Source organism: Salmo salar, chromosome 19 (genome assembly GCF_965601325.2).
Source record: "Salmo salar chromosome 19, fSalSal1, whole genome shotgun sequence".
NCBI classification, from domain to species: domain Eukaryota; kingdom Metazoa; phylum Chordata; class Actinopteri; order Salmoniformes; family Salmonidae; genus Salmo; species Salmo salar.
In genome coordinates, this window is record NC_138309.1 from 60,474,377 (window position 1) to 60,498,477 (window position 24,101).

Genomic DNA, 24,101 nt, shown 5'->3' on the forward strand with positions numbered 1-24,101 from the left:
AAGTTTTTTTATGCATATATGTTTCTTCTTACACATTAAACATGACTCTTTCAAAGACTCAATGTTATTTGTCACTGGTCAGCTCTGTCACCACTCACCAGTCCATACTGCATGTGCTATGCCATGGAGTTTAAGAACATTATCCCTCTTAATCCACTTTACCTTCTGTTGCATGCAGGTGCATATGCTTATGTCAGACGGAGAGAGATAGAGATAGAATGAAACACGTTTCATGTTTTTACGTTGAGAATCTGTCTGTGCGTATTAGTTGTATTATTTGTCTGCAGGCTGCACATTTGTCCAGGTAAATCTATTTAGATAGTGTGGTATCTTCTCCTCAGCAGACGGCCATTAGCGGTCTTATTGGAGTCTTATTTACAGTACAATTACTTTAGCCATGGAGGACCCAGAATTGCGTCAACTAAAGCTGGACAATCAGGTAAGGAAATCAAAATGATACTATAATTCAGATGACTTCCTCTAAACTGACATTCATGACAATATTGTGTAATATAGACAAATGGCAAAAAAAAGTGTGGTGTACAGATCCAGTGTATATGCCAAATAAAAGCAACAGGTCTCTCTAGATACTAGTCTATATAAACCTCAATTTAACCTATTCGAAAGAAAATCATGTGTAGTTTAAATTGTGAATATTGAAACAATGTAATATGTTACATTTAGCAGTATAGATGAAACATGACAATCTTACAATAAGAATTAACTGTTAGTTAACCCTTTCATATAGGCTAATCAAAGAAATGGGTCAACTTCTTTTAAAAGTGATGCAAGTGGTTGTTGTGTTTTTGAACCCGATGGAGAGGTAGAACATTGATGCAATCTTGGAATTAAGATTAAGCCCAGAATCTCCCTCAGCGTTCCCTTTTGATGAAGAAGCAGCAGAGAAGGAGGGCCGATACCCAAATGGTCACAGCCAATAGGGATGTTCGACCCAAGAAAAGCAAGCAGAAGACTGGAGCAGATGACACAGACCTGTTGATTACTCAATCCCAGAGCAACAACTCATTAAATGGTTGGTGATATGAACACTCAATGTATAGTACTCTCACAATACAGTATACTGAACCACAGAACAGTCATACAACTGTGTTGGCTACATTATCAGCCTTCCAAATACATGCCCCCATATTGACACCATTCTAATCAAGAATAAAATATTGTTGAATGGTTACAACCTCTGTCAAGATGTAGGCGAGAACTATTAGTTGTACATAATTTACCAATAACCATCTAGTACTGTATGTCTGACTTGTAATGGCCATGTTATACTCTTCAGCTGAAGAGGCCCATGATAACCCACTGGAGGAAATTACTCTGGGAGAGCTCAGCCTAAAAAACACTGATGCTACAGATGAGATGCCCCCCGAGAAACCCATCATCACCAAAACTATGGACGTGGAAATTGACAGCCAGCCAAAGCCTAAACTTAGTACAGAAAATGAAGGCCCAGCAGAAGTGAAAAAGCAAGAGAAGGAGAAGAAAGAGAAAGGTGTGAAAAAGGAGAAGGCACAAGCAAAACGTGAGATCATTTTATCCTATGAGATACGACACACACACAGACACACACACACACACCCACACAGCAAAAACACACAACACACAGACATGGCACACACACGCACACACACACACAGGATATCGTGTGTGTGTGTGTGTGTGTGTGTGTGTGTGTGTGTGTGTGTGTGTGTGTGTGTGTGTGTGTGTGTGTGTGTGTGTGTGTGTGTGTGTGTGTGTGTGTGTGTGTGTGTGTGTGTGTGTGTGGTGTGTGTGCGCACGTGTGTGTGTGTGTGCGCGCACGTGTGTGTGTGTGTGTGTGCGCACGTGTGTGTGTGTGTGTGTGTTGTGTATTTTTGCTGTGTGTTTGCTGTGTGTGTGTGTTTGTGTGTGTCTGTGAGTGTTTGTCAGAGGAGGCTTCCTCAAGGAGGAAGAGGAAGATGGTCCTCCTCAAAATGTAGTAAAAAAATATATTCTGTCTATAATCTTTTAGAGTTGGAACAGAATGAGGATAAGGGAGAGGAGAAAGAGAAGGAGAAAGAGAAGGAGAAGCGAGAGAAAAAAACAAAGAAGGACAAATTGAAAGGACCCACCCCAAGTAAAGAGAGAAAAAACAAGACTGATGAACAAGAGGGTAAGAGATACAAATGTCATACACCATGCTGAATGTGTGATGGATAACCTCTGCCACCGTATCTGAGATTTGCACAGACATGGTTACAAATGATTGCTCAGAAGGCTTGATTTTAAAGGCTTTATCATTGGTTTGTGTTTTATAGAAGAATATGAGTTACTGCTAAAGGCATCTGTAGGCCTTGCCCATTGAGACGTAACTTTGGCTCCAATACCACTGTTGTGCTATGAAAGGGCAAACAGTAAATGGCTCACGATAGCCTGACTGCCCTGTTCAGTGGGCATCGGGTATGGAACCGAGCCAGATAGACCCAGGTATTCTGATCCTCTTCAGGAGGGCAAGGTGTATGCCTATAACCCATTGATCAAGCACGTTTGTTGTCGTCCTATCAAACTGATGTACTCTAGAACTAGCAGCAATGCACTTGGACTAACCTTAAAAAGTACCCACAGTCATGTACTGTATAACTCATTCTCTTCATGTTTTGTAAATGCTTAGGAGATCTGGCTGCTTTTATCTGTTTCCTGTGAATAACTAGTAGACATGAGAGCAACACAAAATATTTTATAACACATTTCATTACTACCTTTCAGCATTACCATATTTTTATATTTCTCTCAATTTCCAGCAAACACTATCACTAAGTCTCCAGCCATTCAGATAGATTCAGTAGTAGAGTTTGAGACACCAGAATGGGACAGTGATGGCGAGAGAAAGGATTGGTCAAAAAGCCCCATCCCAGGAACACCCAAGAAAAAACAACACCTCAACACATGTGAGTCATACGTTTGCAAGGTATACTGAACAAAAATATAAACGCAACATGTAAAGGTTTGGTCCCGTGTTTCATGAGCTGAAATAAAAGATCCCAGAAATGTTCCATACGCACAAAAAGCTTATTTCTCTCAAATTTTGTTTACATCCCTGTTAGTGAGCATTTCTCCTTTGCCAAGATAATCCATCCACCTGACAGGTGTGGCATATTAAGAAGCTGATTAAATAGCATGATCATTACACAGGTGCACCTTGTGTTGTGGACAATAAAAAGCCACTATAAAATGTGCAGTTTTTTCACACAACACAATGCCACAGATGTCTTAAGTTTTGAGAGAGAGTACAATTGGCATGCTGACTGCAGGAATGTCCACAACAGCTGTTGCCAGAGAATTGAATGTTCATTTCTCTACCATAAGCCGCCTCCAACGTCATTTTAGAGAATTTGGCAGTACGTCCAACCAGCCTCACAACCGCAGACTACATGTAACCACGCCAGACCAGAACCTCCACATCCAGCTTCTTCACCTGCCGGATCGGCTGAGACCAGCCACCCGGACAGCTGATGAAACTGTGGGTTTGCACAACCGAGACTTTCTGCACAAACTGTCAGCAACCGTCTCAGGGAAGCTCATCTGCGTGATCGTCATCCTCACCAGGGTCTTGACCTGATTGCAGTTCGGGGTCGTAACCGACTTCAGTGGGCAAACGCTCACCTTCGATGGCCACTGGCACGCTGGAGAAGTGTGTTCTTCACGGATAAATCCTGGTTTCAACTGTACCGGGCAGATGGCAGACAGTGTGCAAGGCATTGTGTGGGCGAGCAGTTTGCTGATGTCAATGTTGTGAACAGAGTGCCCCATGGTGGCGGTGGGGTTATGGTATGAGCAGCAATAAACTACATACAACGAACACAATTACATTTTATCGATGGCAATTTGAATGCGCAGAGATATCGTGACGAGATTCTGAGGCCCATTGTCGTGCCATTCATCCTCCGCCATCACCTCATGTTTCAGCATGATAATGCACGGCCCCATGTCTCAAGGATCTGTACACGATTCCTGTAAGCTGAATATTTCCCAGTTCTTCCATGGCCTGCATACTCACTAGACATGTAACCGATTGAGCATGTTTGGGATGCTCTGGATTGAAGTGTACGACAGCGTGTTCCAGTTCCTGCCGATATCCAGAATTTTCCCACAGCCATTGAAGAGGAGTGGGACAACATTCCACAGGCCACGATCAACAGCCTGATCAACTCTATGCAAAGGAGATGTGTCGTGCTGCATGAAGCAAATGTTGTGTTTATATTTTTGTTCTGTGTGCAATTACCGGTATAAACTAAACTAACCTACCGGTATACTACAAAGAGTTTCGTTTTTGTTTACATTAAATAACTTTGACTATGTTGTTTCCACTGCTACAGCAAGGTGCCAAATAAGTGACAATGAGAGGGAGGAAGATGAAATTCTTGAAAGAGAGAAAAAAGAGAAAACTCCAAAAAAGACAAAAAAAGCTGAGAAAGCCAATCTCGCACTGCTTAACTCCAACTACAGGCAGCAGGACACCTCAGACAGTGATGACAACATTGAAAGAGTAAGAGTGTGATAAAAACAGCACTCTAAAAGACCAGTGTTTGTCCCTTTTAGAAATGAAACATTTTCCCTTTAATCTAGATATGGTAGCCATTACCTTATGAATGTCTCTTTCATTCAGACAATTTATGTCTGAAAAAAATAATTGATCAACATCTTTCCTCCTATCTCTTCCTCTTTCTTCTCTCTCCTTTCCTCTCCCTACCCTTCCCATTTCGTTCCTGTCTCTGTCTCTCAGGTGACAACTCCTGTCTCAGTTGAAGATCTTGAAAAATTTGCCCTGCATCCAGCCCCTAGAGATACAACAATCCAGTGCAGAATCACTCGGGACAGGCGGGGCGTGGAGAAAGGAATGTACCCCACTTATTATCTCCATATGGAGAAGGAGGATGGGAAGAGGGTAAGGGTACTAAAGAAAATGTTAAATGGAATATATGGCTGGCCAATGTGAATGCTCTTGTTGCAAGTCTTTCCTTGTGCTGTATATGTTTGGCCAGCCTTTATGGCAGTTTGATCATCAGACTAATTGCACTCATGTAACTGCTGTTTTCTCATTGTCCATTCTTGATTCCTCCCTCCATCCTCCCTTTATACCCCTCTTTCTCTCTACCTCTCTCAGGTGTTTTTAATGGCAGGCAGGAAGAGGAAGAAGTGCAAAACCTCCAATTATCTCATTTCCATTGATCCAACAGAACTTTCCAGAGACACAGACAGTTATATAGGCAAACTAAGGTAACTAACCCCCAACCGATCTATGTTCAACCATACTTAAAAAAAGAACAATTGTGACCAACTTTTAATTTAGTTTAGTATTTTTTTCCATTCTGTCTGTCTGTTTATTTATTGTGTCCATCTGTCCCGTTCTTCTGCTTAACTTCACAGTACTATGTAAATCGTATGATCAATCTCTTTCAGATCAAATGTGCTAGGCACCAAATTCACAGTGTTTGACGGCGGGGATAACCCAGATAAGAAGCCTTTCGTCAAAGAGTGTGAGTCAGTTCGGCAAGAGCTTGCCGCAATCTGTTATGTGAGTCAAACTTAATTTTACATCTTTACAATGACTTCCTTAATTTACTGTAGGCCTTTGCCTCCTGAGAAAAATAAATCCGTCCAATAACGATGACCTTCTCTTCTGTATTTTTGTCTTTCAGGAGAAGAATGTTCTAGGTTTCAAAGGCCCCAGGAAAATGACGGTGGTTATTCCTGGCATGATGGAGAATGATGAGAGAGTGTGCATTCGCCCAAAAAGTGTATGTTTATGGAGACCTAAGACTCCTGAGATTGAGACCTAAGGCTAAATTCATCAGGCCACTAAACCAATAAATATGATGCAGAATAGAATAAGAGAATAGAATGAGTAACTATATAAATAAAGATATGGTACGGACAGTCTGTTTACCACTCTCTCCTTCATCTACTGTTATCTCTCAGGATATAGAGTCTCTGCTCTCCCGCTATGAGAATGGTAACACTGACAACCTAGTGTGCCTCATGAACAAGTCCCCCAGCTGGAACGAACAGACACAGTCCTACGTGCTCAATTTCCACGGCCGCGTCACACAGGCCTCCGTCAAAAACTTCCAAATCGTTCACCCTGACAACGGTAAGATAGGGCCATTGTTTGCTGAGAAATAGAGGTGCTTTAGGCCGCCTGATTGGCTATAAACTGTCTTAGAATACCCTTTTTATATTTCTGCATGTAGTGGCTTAAAAATGCCTTAATTTGAATAAAGTTAGAAGTTGCATAGTGTAGCTATGATATCATAGCTATGATAGCTCATCATTCACTTCATTCACCCGCCCCCAATGCCTTTTATAATGTACTGCTATCCAATCCCCACCACCCTGCTGACTATGGGACAATTACACTCCCTTCCAGAGGACTACATTGTGATGCAGTTTGGTCGGGTGGCAGAGGACGTATTCTCCATGGACTATAGCTTCCCTATGTGTCCCCTGCAGGCCTTCGCCATCACGCTCTCCTCCTTCGATGGCAAACTGGCTTGTGAGTGATACCATGTGGACAACTCAATCAAGCAGAAGCAGAGCCTTAACGGCTTACCATTACAGTTCTATCACAGTATTAATTGTCAATGTGCATTCCAGGTAGCATTGGTTAAGTGTTTGATATTTTTCCAACACCTGAGATCACAAAAAGTATTTTTTAGATTTTGGGAAATAAATGTAACAACTAATCAACGTCATTGAGTATAGGTTATGATTCAGCCTCAGTAAGGAACACATATTCCTAAATGTTATCCGAAAAACAGCAACTAGCTCCTCTGAATTATATATTGTGCTTAGATGTCTGGTAGATGTAACTTCACTAGAGAATGACAGTGTTGCACAGCATACCTGTTTTGTGCAGGCTGTTTGATCATATTTGAACTGAAACATTTTTATAAGAAATATGTATCAGAAATATGTCCAATTCATGTATTTAATATTGATTGCAGTCTTAAGGCTCCGCTCCACATTATCAAAAGTGTAACGTATTCAATTTTATTTCATTTTCTTCTACATTCCACAAAATCTCATATGTGCAATATACACTGAGTATACCAAACATTAGGAACACCAACCCTTTTGCCCTCAGAACAGCCTCAATTCGTTGGGGCATGGACTCTACAAGGTGTAGAAAGCATTCAACAGGGATGCTGGCCCATGTTGACTCCAGTGCTTCCCACAGTTGTGTCAAGTTGGCTGAATGGCCTTTGGGTGGTGGACCATTCTTGATACACACAGGAATCATCTACACTGATTGAAGTGGATTTAACAAGTGACATTAATAAGGAATTATAGTTTTCACCTGGATTCAAATGGTTAGTCTATGTCATGAAAAGAGCAGGTGTCCTAAATGTTTTGTACACTCAGTGTATCATGGCAGCAGTAGGGCTCTAGACTGCAACCATTTAGTCGCATTTTGAGATCTTCCCAGCGAACGTTTCCATAACGTTCCCTAAAGGTTCTCCTTTGGTTCTTAGAATAATAACCTTCCCAAAACGTTCCCAGAAACAACATTTGTTATCTGGGTTTTGACTTGGCTTTGCGAGTTACATTTTAATTGGTTGCATCAGTGCGAGCTGCCATTTCTAGCTGGTCACTTCACTTCTCTCAAAAAGTTATATTTGGGGCGGCAAAAACCATGATTTGGTCAAATCTAAAGTGCACTATTTTTCTGATCCCTGAATGAAATTGTCTGCTCTGCCCTGTGCTTGTTTCTCCCTTGCTGCTCCCAAGTAGGTTCGTTGGAGAGCAAAATGCATTCTGTTTGTAACATTTCAGAATTCAATTGCGGGAAAATAAAAGTTTAGAAGCTGTTGGGACTGTTGGAGAGAGGAGGGTCTAAGCTTTCTGAAAGGTATTACATTTATTTCTCAACTCTCAGTATCGACTGTTTAAACACATTTTTTAACCAAACTATCTGGTAGGCTATATCTTTGAGATATACGGAGTGGAGTGCGGGAAGCACGCATCTGCCATTTGCGGTGATTGAATAGGCCTATATATAAATTATTGGGTATGCTGCAAAGTTTTTAGGAAATTACAATTACTGTTAGATTAATCAATTACACAACTAACTACCAGCATATTATATTTAGCTATCTAACTAATGCATTTTGAGTTTACTAATTAATTAGCCTATGTGATATTTGTACACACAATAGATGTAAGCAAATGTATATCTATTTAACAAAAGAAATCTGCAGTTCTGGAACCCTATTTTGAGAGTAAAATATAGCAACAATAGACGAATTGTCAACCCATTCATGACAATCACTGGTTTAGGGTGCACATCAAAATATCTTGATCATGTTCCATTTTCCGTTGACATTTTAGTAATTTAGCAGACGCTCTTATCCAGAGCGACTTACAGATAGTGTGCATTCATCTTAAAACAGCTAGGTGGGACAACCACATACTGTATCACAGTCATAGTAAGTAAATACATTTTTCCTCAATAAAGTAGCTATCAGCAAAGTCAGAGCTAGTATGAGGGACAAGAGTCAAGTGCGAGCGTTAGTTCACAAAAGGCTTTTTAAATGATTTATGTTAGATGGAATAACTTATTTTCTGAATCATATCATCTCAGTAGCACTGTGAACGTCTTTTTAAAATGGCTGGTCATTTTTTCCTATTGCGTGATGCTGCAACAAAAGTTTGGTACGACCAAATTATGGGCTGGTGCCAGCAACTGAAAATGTAAGTAGCACCGGTGCCACCAGGGGGAAATTAGTCTGGATTCCTGAAGCTGCAAAGAGCCTATATTTAAGATAATGATGTGAAATTTGCCATAAATTGTTATTGATAGAATGTTTACTGATGTATAAAACTGTCATGTTGATTAATAATTTTTATACTATGGCATTGTTGAATACTTGTTTCTAATTGGCTTGAAGAACAATTTAGAGCGTGCATTATTTTCCTGTAATGCATGGTATATCAGCACGGTAGAGTTCAATGGCTATAGTTAACCCTTACATGTTCTATGTTTGAGCAGCTTTTGAAAGCAAAAGTCGAATTGAAAACATTATTGGCATTGATGAATTCGATTTTCACGCCACGTCTATTTCTATGGGCACAAGCACTGTTCATGACACAAACTATTCACACCCCTCTTGTTGTTGGAGAGAACATTTTGCAAGTTTGAAGTCTATTTCCTGAAATTATAAAAATGTTCTCATGGGATTCAGAGAACATTTAGCAGTTTTAAAGCTAATTTTCATGCAATTCTATACATTTTGCCATGTCTAATGTGCATTCATGTGATATTTGACTGACTCAAACATTACAACAAAATGTATGGTCTAAAAAAACCTAGCTAAAAAACGTTAGCTGACATGGGCTAGTTGATCTGGACATTTCTGACACATTATAGCTCTCTAAGGTATGCAATGACTGGTTTGACAAGAGGAAAACTTCTGGAAAACACCTTCTGCATTCTACTATTACAACTTTCAAGAGTAAATTTAAAGCCAGACTGAGTTCCGTTAAAAAAAGGTAGGGCGCGCCCCACAGTTTGGGAACCAATGAGCTAAACAAGCAGGTCTGTTTGTTTGGTTACCAAGGCAACTACTGTAGCTATCTAGTAAACTTGCTAGCTACTTCAGTGGATGTTGAATGCATTTCTACCTGTAAATGAACACATTTCTAGGGACAAATGTGTTAAATGTGTTAAATTATAGCCATGGTATAAAACGTCTTGTAAACCCATTACTCTGTGTTGATGTTTTTTGTACAGCAAGTTAGTATCTTCTCTCCCCACTATCTCCTTTTGGTCTCTTTATCGCAGTCAAGGATGGAAATACCTTTAGTCAAAGAACTTAATGATTATACCAATCTTCACTGCTGATATGAAAACACTATATCCAACAGATTCAGATGTAGATAAAACCAATGACTCATGATTTCTCCTCTTGCACAACAGTTACAAAAGTAATTTCGATACTGATTACAGTCAAGCTTTCAGCACTTACTGTATTGCTGAATGCAGAGAGCAATTGAGTTTCACAGATATAAGAATAGGCCACAGTTAAGCCCTGTGGTAAATTCATTTGACCACAAAACACGTTTTCTGATGTAGCCTATCTATTCTGTTTCTGAGTGAAACCTTATACCAAAACTAACTTTAGATGTTGTCTGCGGAGTAAAAAGATGCCTTTCCTCTCAATAAAGAAACACACTTCCTGTGTCAATGATGTTCAGTCTGAACTGACAATAATATTGGCAATGATGACTGAAGACATTTATAGGCATCTTCTTGAGAGATAGAAGTGTTTCCTAATAACCTCTACTGTTCTTCTGCCACAAACTTGTCACATGATTAGTGAAAGTTGCTCACAAACTTAGGTTAACATGATTTAGGCCCAAGTGATATTAGTTATCCCAGTTTGCTTGCTGTATAGTGAGGATATTAGTTTATTTTTCTTGCCTCCCTGTAAGTAAATATAAAAATGTGTATGACCTATTATTGCCAATTACTAATCTCTCACACTTTAGGACAGGAGTTTTTCCTGGTGAGGTCACATGGTCAGGAAAAACTCTTATCCCTAAAAATAAGGAGTCAATTCACATGTTTAGATCACAGCCATATATGGGGAGAGTTCGGCCAGGTTTTAAAATGGCTGCCATGTTAATGTCTTTATTCTCAAAATGTTGGTGACGTAACAATACGAGAGCGTGTCTGATAATTTCATATGAAATGACCTGCTGTAAACAAGCAAAACCGAGCAGCGAATTTAGCAGACGTTGTTATTGATTAGCATTCAGGATAATGTGTATCTAAGTCTGTACTATGTTGTGGTGTCAACAAATCTGTCTTTACTGGACATCTTCATAGGTTTTGAAAACGATCAGAAATAAACAGCACAAAGCGGAAGCATCAATTATCAGTTAGTAACATCTACGTAAGAGAAAGTTGCTCGCTCGCAACTCTCAGACAGAAACCACATTGGCCCAACTCTATATATACACAGTATGACTCTTTAGATAGCTCAGTGATGTAACAGGTGAACTAGCACAACACTGTCATTATATGTTCACTATGTGTGTCAATATGTATATACAAACTCGATGATAGTCAGATATGACCAACTTTGACACAGAAGAAAGGTCACTCAGTCACATGACCAGGAGCTCTGTATCTGCACTTATCTTCTATATACACTGAACTAAATAAATGATGCAACATGCAACTATTTCAAAGATTTGACTGAGTTCATATAAGGAAATAAATTCATTAGGCCCTAATCTATTGATTTCACATGACTGGGAAAACAGATATGCATCTGTTGGTCACCGATACCGTAAAAAAAAAAGTAGGGGCATGAATCAGAAAACCAGTCAGTGTCTGGTATGACTACCATTTTCCTCATGCAGCACGACACATCTCCTTTGCATAGAGTTGATCAGGCTGTTGATTGTGGCCTGTGGAATGTTGTCCCACTACTCCTCAATGGCTGTGCGAAGTTGCTGGATATTGGCGGGAACGGGAACTTACATGTTGATCCAGAGCACCCCAAACATGCTCAATGGGTGACATGTCTGGTGAGTATGCAGGTCATGGAAGAACTGGGTCATTTTACATTTTTTACATTTGAATCATTTAGAAGCGCTCTAATCCTGAATGTAACGGAGACGCTGAGAGTCGAGAAGCAGGTGCAGGTGAAACATTTAATAAAACAACAAACATGGAACAAGACAGTATAACAGTAGAGTCTACGCATAAACACAGGAACAATACTAACTGGGGAAAGAACCTAAGAGAGTGCCAGAAATAATCAAATCAAATGTTATTAGTCACATGGGCCACAGGTGTAGACCTTACAGTGAAATGCTTCCTTACGAGCCCCTAACCAGTAATGCAGTTTAAAAAAAATACAGATAAGAAAAATAAATCAAAGTATCAATTAATTACGATAGTCTGGGTAGCCATTTGATTAGGTGTTCAGGAGTCTTATGGCTTGAGGGTAGAAGCTGTTTAGAAGCCTCCTGGACCTAGACTTGGCCCTCCGGTACCGTTTCCGTGCTGTAGCAGAGAGAACTAGGTTGGCTGGAGTCTTCGAACATTTTTAGGGCCTTCCTCTGACACTGCCTGGTATAGAGGTCCTGGATGGCAGGAAGCTTGGCCCCAGTGATGTACTGGGCCGTTCACACTACACTCTGTAGTGCCTTGCGGTCGAAGGCTGAGCAGTTGCCATACCAGGCAGTGATGCAACCAGTCAGGATACTCTCAATGTTACAGCTGTAGAACCTTTTGAAGATCTGAGGACCGATGCCAAATCTTTTCAGTCTCCTGAGGGGGAATATCTTTTGTCGTGCCCTCTTCATGACTGTCTTAGTGTGCTTGGACCATGACAGTTTGTTGGTGATGTGGACACCAAGGAACCTGAAGCTCTCAACCTGCTCCACTGCAGCCCTGTCGATGAGAATGGGGGCGTGCTAGGTCCTCTTTTTCTTGTAGTCCACAATCATCTCCTTTGTCTTAATCACGTTGAGGAAGTGGTTGTTGTTCTGGCACCACACGGCCAGGTCTCTGACCTCCTCCCTATAGGCTATCTCGTCGTTGTTGTTGATCAGGCCTACCACTGTTGTGTCATCGGCAAACTTAATGATGGTGTTGGAGTCGTGCCTGGCCATGCAGTGATGAGTGAACATGGAGTACAGGAGGGGACTGAGCATGCACCCCTGAGGGGCCCCTGTGTTGAGGGTCAGTGTGGCGGATGTGTTATTACCTACCCTTACCACCTGGGGGCCACCTGTCAGGAAGTTCAGGATCCAGTTGCAGAGGGAGGTGTTTAGTCCCAGGATCCTTAGCTTATTGATGAACTTTGAGGGCACAATGGTGTTGAACACTGAGCTGTAGTCAATGAATAGCATTCTCACATAGGTGTTCCTTTTGTCCAGGGGGGAAAGGGCAGTGTGGAGTGCAATAGAGATTGCATCATCTGTGGATCTGTTGGAGCGGTATGCAAATTGGAGTGGGTCTCGGGTTTCTGGGATAATGGTGTTGATGTGAGCCGTGACCAGCCTTTCAAAGCACTTCATGGCTACAGACGTGAGTGCTACGGGTTGGTAGTCGTTTAGGCAGGTTACTTTAGTGTTCTTTGGCACATGCACTATGGTGGTCTGCTTAAAACATGTTGGTATTACAGACTTGGACAGGGAGAGGTTCAAAATGTCAGTGAAGACACTTGCCATTTGGCCAGCGCATGCTCGCAGTGCACGTCCTGGTAATCCGTCTGGCCCTGCGGCATTGTGAATGTTGACCTGTTTAAAGTTCTTACTCACATCGGCTGCGGAGAGCGTGATCACACAGTCTTCCAGAACAGCTGGTGCTCTCATGCATGTTTCAGTGTTATTTGCCTTGAAGTGAGCATAGAAGTTGTTTAGCTTGTCTGGTAGGCTTGTGTCACTGGGCAGCTCTCGGCTGTGCTTCCCTTTGCAGTTTGTAATGGTTTGCAAGCCCTGCCACATAAGACGAGCGTCAGAGCCGGTGTAGTACGATTCGATCTTAGTCTTGTATTGACGCTTTTCCTGTTTGATGGTTCGGCGGAGGGCATAGCGGGATTTCTTATAAGCTTCAGGTTTAGAGTCCCGCTCCTTGAAAGCAGTAGCTCTAGCCTTTAGCTCAGTGCGGATGTTGCCTGTAACCCATGGCTTCTGGTTGGGGTATGTATTGTGGGGACGACGTCCTCGATGCACTTATTGATGAAGCCAATGACTGATGTGGTTTACTCCTCAATGCCATCGGAGGAATCCCGGAACATATTCCAGTCTGTGCTAGCAAAACAGTCCTGTAGCTTAGCATCTGCTTCATCTGACCACTTTTTTTTTATTGATCTAGTCACTGGTGCATCCTGCTTTAATTTTTGCTTGTAAGCAGGAATCAGGAGCATAGAATTATGGACAGATTTGCCAACTGGAGGGCGAGGGAGATCTTTTTTTTATATTGTGTTATTGACTGTACGTTTGTTTATTCCATGTGTAACTCTGTGTTGTTGTTTGTGTCGCATTGCTTTGCTATACCTTGGCCAGGTCGCAGTTGTAAATGAGAACTTGTTCTCAACTGGCCTACCTGGTTAAATTAAGGTGAAATAAAAATATGTTTTTATTTTTTTATTTCAGCTCATGAAACGTGGGACCAACACTTTACATGTTGGGTTCATATTTTTGTTCAGTGTAGAATCATGCACCACCTCAAAAACACATTTACTCACGCTATTTCACTCACACATCCCTGCTCTCTACAGAGCGCAAACATCTCCTTCTTATTCTATAGCTTTCTTTCTACTACAATATGTGCTCGTTCCTCTTATCCAGTGCCATATACATATGAAAATATATAAATACACAATTATGAGTTTTTGGCTGAAACCTTGATGATTATATTAATGACTATGTCCTCATTAGTACAATGTAACTGATGTCAGATGTCCGATGATACCGTCATGCATGCCATCATTGTACACTTATTAAGAAGGCACATCGGGTTTGTGAAGCTTTTTTTATCCAATATCATCTTTGTATCTTCACAAACAAGCAGCCTTGGCGTGGCACGATGGCTGAGATAGTGAAGCGGCAAGAAGAGACTGAATATACTGTGGTGACAAGAATAGATTAAAGATACAGATCACAGTCATTCGAACAGGAACACTCCCCTCACTGCAATTACCATGGATAGTTACAGAAGTTTGTTTATTGGTAAGAGACTGAATTTAAGTATATAGTAGTACAGACAGTATGACCAATGTTATTATTGCTTACGTAATTCCCACCAAGAGTAGAGGAATATCAGGCTTGTCTACAAAAAAGATCACACAGTTAATTATCATTATAACCAAACTAAATGTCAAAGGTCAACAGAACATTTTTTATTTAATTAAATATGGATATTATTTAATAAACAAAGTGGATGATAAACTCTTAATTAAAGCAGGCAACTGTCAATCATCTGACAACTTAATAGCTTTTTGCTCTACACATTTTACACTGTATGTTAGTGTTGAATCTATTTAAAGTTGAATGACGGTTACACAGCACACCACCCACTTAATCAACTCTTCAAGTCCCCCACAAACTGCTCTTATATAAAAAACCTCCTCCACCTCATATGACAGCGGAGGGTGATAGCTATCAGAATAACGTCACAATCTGGATCCTCCTCCCACTTTCAGTTTCAGGCATCAAGTTATTTTGTCATAGAGACTTTAGTCAAGCTCCTTTGGTACAAGACCAGGTCAGGTCAAAGTAGAGCAACGTAATGCCATACCTGATCTATGTTAACAACAGACGTGTCCCAGGGAATACAGAAGTATGTGGCTGCTCCTCACCATTGTCCTGTCTTACAGTATCGTCTGCCTGAATGGGAATTATACCACAACAGGTAAACACCTCATTTACAATTAACATTTATCTAAGTTAATAAACAGTTCTATGCTTGTATAACACCACATTAGCAGAAGACTACAAGACATACCCTTTTGAAAAACTGGCACACACCTGGGCCACGTTCAGTTGCTGAACGTTGTCGAATGTCGCAGACAGAAATGCCATGAATAGAGCAGACATTATTACTTTGTTCTACATGTCAGAGATGCATGTTTGTTCTACGTAACATATTTCTATCTGAACATTCCAAAATGTTGTGTCCTGCTGAACTCGCCTCTTTTTTATAAGCTTTGTGTTAATTAACTCACTTATCACCATCACCTGTGTCAGGTTTAGTTCCACTGATCAAGAACAAGAGCAAGTCGTTTAAAAAAAAAATGTATATAACAATAAATGGCATGGGTTTACGGTTAAACAATTTGGAGAATAAATGATCAACTTTAAATATGAGAAACAAAACATGCTCGATTATCAAATAAATGTAATATTGACTGATGTCTATTGTAAGTTGAGGGTGTCTGTGTGTAGTCTGTAATGGTTTGCAAGCCATTACAGATTCTGTGTGAAATAAATGCGATATAACGTACATGTAATTCATTCTTTGCTAAATACATTTTGTATTTCTTTATAAGGAAGTGTATTAATTTGATCACACCTCTGTTTAATCCTGCAATGCATCAAAACATAGAATTTATATATTTGACATATTGTGTTGAATTTATGTGTGAATGGCGTATTTCTCTGTGGTGTGCGAGATAAGGATATTGTGGTTAGTGTAGCAGGGTTTCCCAAACTCAGTCCTGAGGCTCCCCCCTTGGTGCACGTTTTGGTTTTTGCCCTGGCACTACACATCTTACTCAAATAACCAACTCATCATTAAGCTTTGATTATTTGAATCAGCTGTATAGCGCTAGGGTAAAAAACTAAACGTGCACCAAGGGGGGAGCCTCAGGACTGAGTTTGTGAAACCCAGGTGTAAAGCACCATTGTGTGTTTTCAGTGCTTATACAGTTGTATTTCATGTGGACTCTTCCAGGTCATGAATATAGCCTTGACTGTGTAAGTGATTACCTGTTCACCATTAACTGTTCCCTGAGCATCCTGCCAGAGGTTGCTCATACAGACCAGTCCTCTTACTGGCTGCGCATTGAGGACCTCACTTTTGGGACAGTATTTGATGGGTGAGACCCCCACTATTTCATATTGCTCAAATTTGAGTACAGTAATTGAAATGTATTAGTATAGTGGTTCTCAACCTTTTTTGGTTAATGTACCCCTAGTCTACCCCCTACCACATTTGCTCTGCCTGGAGTACCGACTAAGTAACCCCTCGTGTGCATTTTAGCAGTGGGCTATGCTCTTATTAGTCTTCCGAAGTACCCCCTGTGGATAGGCCATGTACCCCAGGTTAAGAACCACTGTATACACAGTACACACTGAGGCAATGTGTGTAAATGATATGTTATAACTTTATATTGATTCCTGCTTTATTTTTTTCCTGTTCACTTCCACTCATTACACAGTGGGAAGCTGAGGAAAAACGATGGCTATTACTCCTGTTCATTGGACACTTCACATCCAGATTCTGCTGTTGATCCAGATCCTGATGAGGAGCCAGATTTTTTTTTTGACACTTCAAGTTTTAAGATCACTCTCTATCACAACAGAAGCAATGGACATATAACCGCCACCTTGCTGGATAAGGAATACATGCCAGTAAAGCATAGTAAGTGCTTATTACAGTATTACAATACAAACAGGACTTTGTGATATGCCTACCCACATGCAAACTTCAATTGACAAGCATAGCTACTTGTTGAAGTTGTTGGTTCGGGAAGCTAGGAAACACTTTACTTTACAGTGCCATTATTACTGTGCAATTACTCATGTAATTACAGTATAACAAGTATTGTAATTACAGCGTAATAATGAGTAATTACAGTACATGGTACACTGTAATTACAGGAATCATTACACAGTAATAATGGCACTGTAAAGTAAATCATAACCGGCCAGTCCTTGCCATTCTGCCGCCCTAGGCTAGACCAAAAAATGCTGCCCACCAAAACTAGAATGGTCCCAGTAAGCAAAATGAAGTAGAAAAGACGTCATGAAGATGTATTTTCCAGAAGTTGAAGTTAGGTTCATTTTAGGTTCTGAATGAAAAGTGAAAAGGTATTTTCCATATGTTTAAAATACATATTTTCCAGGTCGATGACATCAGGTTAATTTTGTGGTTCTGAATAAAAGTTGAAAATACTTATTTTCCGAGCATGGTGTTTGCAACACCAGGGTTGTGGGTTCGATTCCCAGCACAGAAAAAAAAAAAAAAAAATGTATGAAATTGTATGAAATGTATGCATTCACTACTGTAAGTCGCTCTGGATAAGAGCGTCTGCTAAATGACGTAAATGGATGTTGAAAATTACTATTTTCCAGACGTTGAAAATATGTATTTTCCGGATGTTGGAATCAGGCTAATTTTTTGTTCTGAATGTAGGTTGAAAATAAGTAATTTATAGACGTCTATGTTTGGATACGGATACAAACTTGAAACCACTGATCATGACAATGGGGTGAAACTCTTGGACAACAGTTTACATTTACATTTAAGTCATTTAGCAGACGCTCTTATCCAGAGCGACTTACAAATTGGTGCATTCACCTTATAATATCCAGTGGAACAACCACTTTACAATAGTGCATCTAAATCTTTTAAGGGGGGGTTAGAAGGATTACTTTATCCTATCCCAGGTATTCCTTAAAGAGGTGGGGTTTTAGGTGTCTCCGGAAGGTGGTGATTGACTCAGTTGTGGTTGTGGTTGTCCATTCCATACTGTCCATTTTACCTTGACCTGTCCTGTTTGTAGGATATGATGTTTGTTAACATAACAGCGCATTTTTTTATTTGATTGAGCACCATTTAGGTTAGGCTATTTGATCAGAGAAACCTGCATGATGTAAAAAGTGTCCATCTCATTACATTGTCATACATTTTATCTCCAGACTGTAGGCTACTCTTTCAACCATATCCCATATCTGCTACATGATTTATGTTAGATCATTTTTTTGCGGAACGTTGGTGGAGCCGCGCAGCGATGTGTCTCTCCAACAGCACCCTGGATAGGCGCACTAGGAATGGACACTGCTTATCACAGGGCGGCATCAGCGCTCACCTAAAAAGCCCATATGCCACTGGATGAGAGAAATTGTTATTGTTTTTGGGCAGAATTATATGAGATTTTATGTGTTGTTGTTGAAGTTGCGTCTTGGTCAGTTTAGCTCAGAAAATGCCGCCCTCGTCAATCTGCTGCCGTAGACGACCGCTTAATACTGCCTAATGAGCAGACCGGCCATGGGAAGCTTTTATTTTTGTGGACACTTTAATTCCTCCCAAATCTTTGACATAAGTGTCTTTCTCTCCCCAGTCAAACCCAATCCACCATTCAATCTCACCATCAACCGGATGTCAAGTCAATACCATGTTACCTGGATGAGTAGCTATGAGAAGTATTTAGAATTTGGCAATCTTCTGACTGACAACCTGAAGTACCAACTCTGGTTCTACAGAAGTGGCCACCAAGGCAACGTAAGACACTCAAATACTGCTAAAGATGTTTCTAAAATAAAGCCGGAGAATAAATGGATCTATTTCCTCGTATTTTTCCCCACAGGTTGTCGAAGTTCGCCACTCAACTAACATCTCAGTGAACAATGAAAATTTTGAGCCAGACACAGAGTACACTGTAAACGTGAGGTCCATCCCCAACCAACAACAGTTTCAAGGCCAGTGGAGTGAATGGGCATCGGAGGCTCATTGGAGGACTGATCCCACACAAAAAGGTATGGTTCTGTCAAGACATTAGGAACTTTACCAGAACAATTTGAGCCCACTACTTGCCTGTTTTGTGTTTCTTCAGGCTAATGCTGTTCCAATGTTCTTTGTCCCCTTAGTCGGAGAACTTCCAACAAACACATTTACTGCCATCTTATGTGTGCTGGTTCCAGTACTGCTAATTCTGTGCTACATTCCAATTGTAAGGTACGTTTGGATTACCTTACCTTTGGTGACATTTACAGTGGGTGGAAGAACAGATGCATGTGTTTTATCACATAATTCATGGGGTGTGGAAACTTCTCATATATTGCAGGTTGAATAAATCCATCTTCATCCCAACTCCAGCACCATACTTCCAGTCCCTTTATGCTGACTGTGAGGGGGACTTCAGGGTAAGGAAGTCTTATGTCACCCTTGATGTATTAATACTTCTCAACGAGACGTGAACATTACACTAACACACTGTGGTTATTGTGGTTGTAGAGCTGGGTTGTGACCCCAGGCTCTGGGGCAGACTTACTCAAGACAGAGGAAACCTTGCGAATCGACACCCTGACTGAGACCATACCGGTCCTGGATGACCACTCCTCACTGGTGCCCCATCACATGATCCAGGAGGGCCCCAGCGACAACCTGTCTAACCCAGTGTCTGATGTGCTTTACCTGGGAATTGCTTATGCTGTATCTCTGAGGTCACCACTCCCGGCACCCAGAGGCCCACTGAAGAGTGTGTCTCTGAGTGAGCCAGAGAGCACCATCGAAGCAGACTCGGGGTGTTGGCTGCACAGCACCACATCTCTGGAGCAGGAGTGTGCCTGGTACAGCAACGTGTACAGCTGCAGTGACTACTGCACCCTATCAGACACTGGGAATTGTCAGGAAGTTACCCCTAGAATCTATTGACGCACCGGTGCGTCAATCTAAGCAACACAATACAAAATCCCAATCAAAATCCGTCAGTTTAAGCTAGAGATATGTTTTTGTATGGGCTGCGTCTCAATCCACCAGATCCGCCCATGTCTCCCTTCCACATCTGCGGTGGAAATTGGCAGAGCTACAGCGCTGTTAGACCAGGAGACATCCCGAAAATCGGTCGTCTCACGAAAACGTCTGTAGCAAGCGAACGGTTTGACCCCCACAAGTGACACAAGATTCATCTAAAGGTAACCCATACAAATGAATGGAAATATGGAGGAAGTTTTGTGCCAACAAAATTGAGGGGTTAAATATGTGTAAAAAAAACAAACATATATTATATACACTGCTCAAAAAAATAAAGGGAACACTTAAACAACACAATGTAACTCCAAGTCAATCACACTTCTGTGAAATCAAACTGTCCACTTAGGAAGCAACACCGATTGACAATAAATTTCACATGCTGTTGTGCAAATGGAATAGACAACAGGTGGAAATTATAGGCAATTAGCAAGACACCCCCAATAAAGGAGTGGTTCTGCAGGTGGGGACCACAGACCACTTCTCAGTTCCTATGCTTCCTGGCTGATGTTTTGGTCACTTTTGAATGCTGCCGGTGCTTTCACTCTAGTGGTAGCATGACACGGAGTCTACAACCCACACAAGTGGCTCAGGTAGTGCAGCTCATCCAGGATGGCACATCAATGCGAGCTGTGGCAAGAAGGTTTGCTGTGTCTGTCAGCGTAGTGTCCAGAGCATGGAGGCGCTACCAGGAGACAGGCCAGTACATCAGGAGACGTGGAGGAGGCCGTAGGAGGGCAACAACCCAGCAGCAGGACCGCTACCTCCGCCTTTGTGCAAGAAGGAGCAGGAGAAGCACTGCCAGAGCCCTGCAAAATGACCTCCAGCAGGCCACAAATGTGCATGTGTCTGCTCAAACGGTCAGAAACAGAAACACCATGAGGGTGGTATGAGGGCCCGACGTCCACAATTGGGGGTTGTGCTTACAGCCCAACACTGTGCAAGACGTTTGGCATTTGCCAGAGAACACCATGATTGGCAAACTCGCCTCTGGCGCCCTGTGCTCTTCACAGATGAAAGCAGGTTCACACTGAGCACGTGACAGACGTGACAGAGTCTGGAGATGCCGTGGAGAACGTTCTGCTGCCTGCAACATCCTCCAGCATGACCGGTTTGGTGGTGGGTCAGTGATGGTATGGGGTGGCATTTCTTTGGGGGGCCGCACAGCCCTCCATGTGCTCGCCAGAGGTAGCCTGACTGCCATTAGGTACCGAGATGAGATCCTCAGACCCCTTGTGAGACCATATGCTGGTGCGGTTGGCCCTGGGTTCCTCCTAATGCAAGACAATGCTAGACCTCATGTGGCTGGAGTGTGTCAGCAGTTCCTGCAAGAGGAAGGCATTGATGCTATGGACTGGCCTGCCAGTTCCCCAGACCTGAATCCAATTGAGCACATCTGGGACATAATTTCTCGCTCCATCCACCAACGCCACGTTGCACCACAGACTGTCCAGGAGTTGGCGGATGCTTTAGTCCAGGTCTGGGAGGAGATCCCTCAGGAGACCATCCGCTACCTCATCAGGAGCATGCCCAGGCATTGTAGGGAGGTCATACAGGCACGTGGAGGCCACACACACTACTGAGCCTCATTTTGACTTGTTTTAAGGACAATACATCAAAGTTGGATCAGCCTGTGTGGTTTTCCACTTTAATTTTGAGTGTGACTCCAAATCCAGACCTCCATGGGTTGATACATTGGATTTCCATTGATTATTTTTGTGTGATTTTGTTGTCAGCACATTCAACTATGTAAAGAAAAAAGTATTTAATAAGATTATTTATTTCATTCAGATCTAGGATGTGTTGTTTAAGTGTTCCCTTTATTTTTTTGAGCAGTATATAATGAACAAAAATATAAATGCAACATAGTGTCACGACTTCTACCGAAGTCGATGCCCCTCCTTGTTCGGGTGGTGCTCGGCGGTCGACGTCACCGGTCTTCTAGCCATCATTGATCCATTTTTCATTTTCCATTGGTTTTGTCTTGTCTTCCTACACACCTGGTTCCAATCCCATTAATTACATGCTGTGTATTTAACCCTCTGTTTTCCCTCAATGTCCTTGTCGGAGATTGTTTGTGGTTATGTGTTCGTGAATTTTGTATAGGTGTGCGACGGGTATGTTTACCCATGTTTATTTTTATGTACGTTGGTTTCTTGGAGTTTGTTTTATAATAATGAAACTACTCCAGTTACACCAAGTTGGTTTCTCCTGCGCCTGACTTCCCTGCCACCTACACACACGACAATGACACATATAAAGTGTTGATCCCATGTTTCATGAGCTGAAATAAAGGATCCCAGAAATTTTCCATACGCACAAAAAGCTTATTTCTCTCAAAATTTGTGCACAAATTTGTTTACATCCCTGTGAGAATTTCTCCTTTGCCAAGATAATCCACCCACCTGACAGGTGTGGCATATCAAGAAGCTGATTAAACGGCATGATCATTACACAGGTGCACCTTGTGCTTTGGACAATAAAAGGCCACTCTAAAATGTGCAGTTTTGTTACACAACACAATTGTTTTGCCACAGATGTCTCAAGTTTTGAGGGAGCATGCAATTGGCATGCTGGCTGTAGGAATGTCCACCAGAGCTGTTGCTAGAGAATTTAATGTTCATTTCTCTACCATAAGCCGCCTCCAATGTCATTTTAGAGAATTTGGCAGCATGTCCAACCGGAGTTACAAGTGCAGACCACGTGTAACCATGCCAGCCCAGGACCTCCACATCTGGCTTCTTCACCTGTGGGATTGTCTGTGGCCAGCCACCCGGACAGTTGATGAAGAGAAGAATTTCTGTCTTGTTAGGAAAAACTCATTCTGATTAGCTGGGCCTGGCTCCCCAGTGGGTGGGCCTATGCCTTCCAAGGCCCACCCATGGCTGTGCCCCTGCCCAGTCATGTGAAATCTATAGATTAGGGCCTAATGAATATATTTAAAAAGTCTGATTTCCTTATATGAACTGTAACTCAGTAAAATCATTGAAATTGTTGCATGTTGTGTTTACATTTTTGTTCAGTATATATATATTTCCTGAGCTTTCTTATATCTCCTAGATATAGGACAGACACTTCAAAACCCTATTCCTTATGATACATAGTTTGACTGTCTTTTTTTCCATTTATGAATGTGTTATGTATAAAAAATATAGAATATCTTTTTTTTATGTATTTGTTATATATATATATATATTAAAAAAATATATATATATATATATATATATATATATATGTATGTATATATATATATATATATATATATATATATATGTATATATGATATATATATATATATATATATACATATATAATTAAAATATATATATGTTATATATTTTTCTATGTATTTGTTAGAATATTGAATTTGGCCTTTAGTACTATAAATTATCCATGGTATGACCCCACCCCCACAGCACCTTTTTGCCCTAGCACTACACACCTGATTCAAATAATCAAAGCTTCATGATGGGACCGAGTTTGGGACCGAAAACCCTGGACAAGACACTTCTCTAATTCAATCAATGATGTATATAAACCCTGGATAGCAGATGCCATGTATTGGTCATTGAGAGGCTTGGAAGCCACCGGTCGGCCATATTGCCACTCCCTAATAAGAGCAGTCCTCCATAGGAATTAATGGATTTCTACAGTATTTCAATTAGACGTTTAAAGGAAAAATAAATATATTTTTGTTGTAGTGGGGACAGTAACATTAGTAATCTATATATATATATATATATATATATATATATATATATATAACCAGTCAAACGTTTTGACCCACTTACTCATTCAAGGGTTTTTCTTTATTTTTACTATTTTCTACATTGTAGAATAATAGTGAAGA

General features: G+C 41.1%; 2 protein-coding genes across 3 annotated transcripts; both read left to right on the forward strand.

Moving 5' to 3' along the window:
- Window positions 1-179: 179 nt before the first annotated feature.
- On the forward strand, window positions 180-9,736 carry si:dkey-220f10.4 (uncharacterized). Its single transcript, XM_014159220.3, has 12 exons — window positions 180-439; window positions 877-1,033; window positions 1,298-1,540; window positions 2,009-2,149; window positions 2,778-2,924; window positions 4,353-4,522; window positions 4,760-4,921; window positions 5,141-5,253; window positions 5,437-5,551; window positions 5,676-5,774; window positions 5,956-6,127; window positions 6,404-9,736. Exons 1-12 carry the CDS (start codon window positions 398-400, stop codon window positions 6,535-6,537), a joined length of 1,695 nt encoding a protein of 564 aa, XP_014014695.1. The 5' UTR covers window positions 180-397; the 3' UTR covers window positions 6,538-9,736.
- Window positions 9,737-15,224: 5,488 nt separating this feature from the next.
- LOC106579378 (interleukin-21 receptor) lies at window positions 15,225-23,396 on the forward strand. 2 transcript variants are annotated; one of them, XM_014159218.3, is made up of 8 exons: window positions 15,235-15,409; window positions 16,451-16,595; window positions 16,938-17,140; window positions 18,843-19,003; window positions 19,089-19,257; window positions 19,369-19,456; window positions 19,566-19,644; window positions 19,736-23,396. In XM_014159218.3, the coding sequence occupies exons 1-8, from the start codon at window positions 15,340-15,342 to the stop codon at window positions 20,153-20,155; spliced, it is 1,335 nt and encodes a 444-aa protein (XP_014014693.1). In that variant the 5' UTR covers window positions 15,235-15,339; the 3' UTR covers window positions 20,156-23,396. The 2 variants fall into 2 exon arrangements, with proteins under 2 accessions (XP_014014694.1, XP_014014693.1); XM_014159219.3 differs by lacking the exon at window positions 16,451-16,595 and having other exon boundaries at window positions 15,225-15,409.
- Window positions 23,397-24,101: the final 705 nt, after the last annotated feature.

Coding starts and splice junctions, on each gene's coding strand:
- LOC106579378 (XM_014159218.3), top strand. CDS start 15,340: ATGTGGCTGCTCCTCACCATTGTCCTGTCTTACAGTATCGTCTGCCTG. Junction 19,004..19,088: donor GAAGTGGCCACCAAGGCAAC/GTAAGACACTCA, acceptor TTTTCCCCACAG/GTTGTCGAAGTTCGCCACTC. Junction 19,258..19,368: donor GACTGATCCCACACAAAAAG/GTATGGTTCTGT, acceptor TTGTCCCCTTAG/TCGGAGAACTTCCAACAAAC.
- si:dkey-220f10.4 (XM_014159220.3), top strand. CDS start 398: ATGGAGGACCCAGAATTGCGTCAACTAAAGCTGGACAATCAG. Junction 2,925..4,352: donor AAAACAACACCTCAACACAT/GTGAGTCATACG, acceptor CCACTGCTACAG/CAAGGTGCCAAATAAGTGAC. Junction 4,523..4,759: donor GTGATGACAACATTGAAAGA/GTAAGAGTGTGA, acceptor TCTGTCTCTCAG/GTGACAACTCCTGTCTCAGT.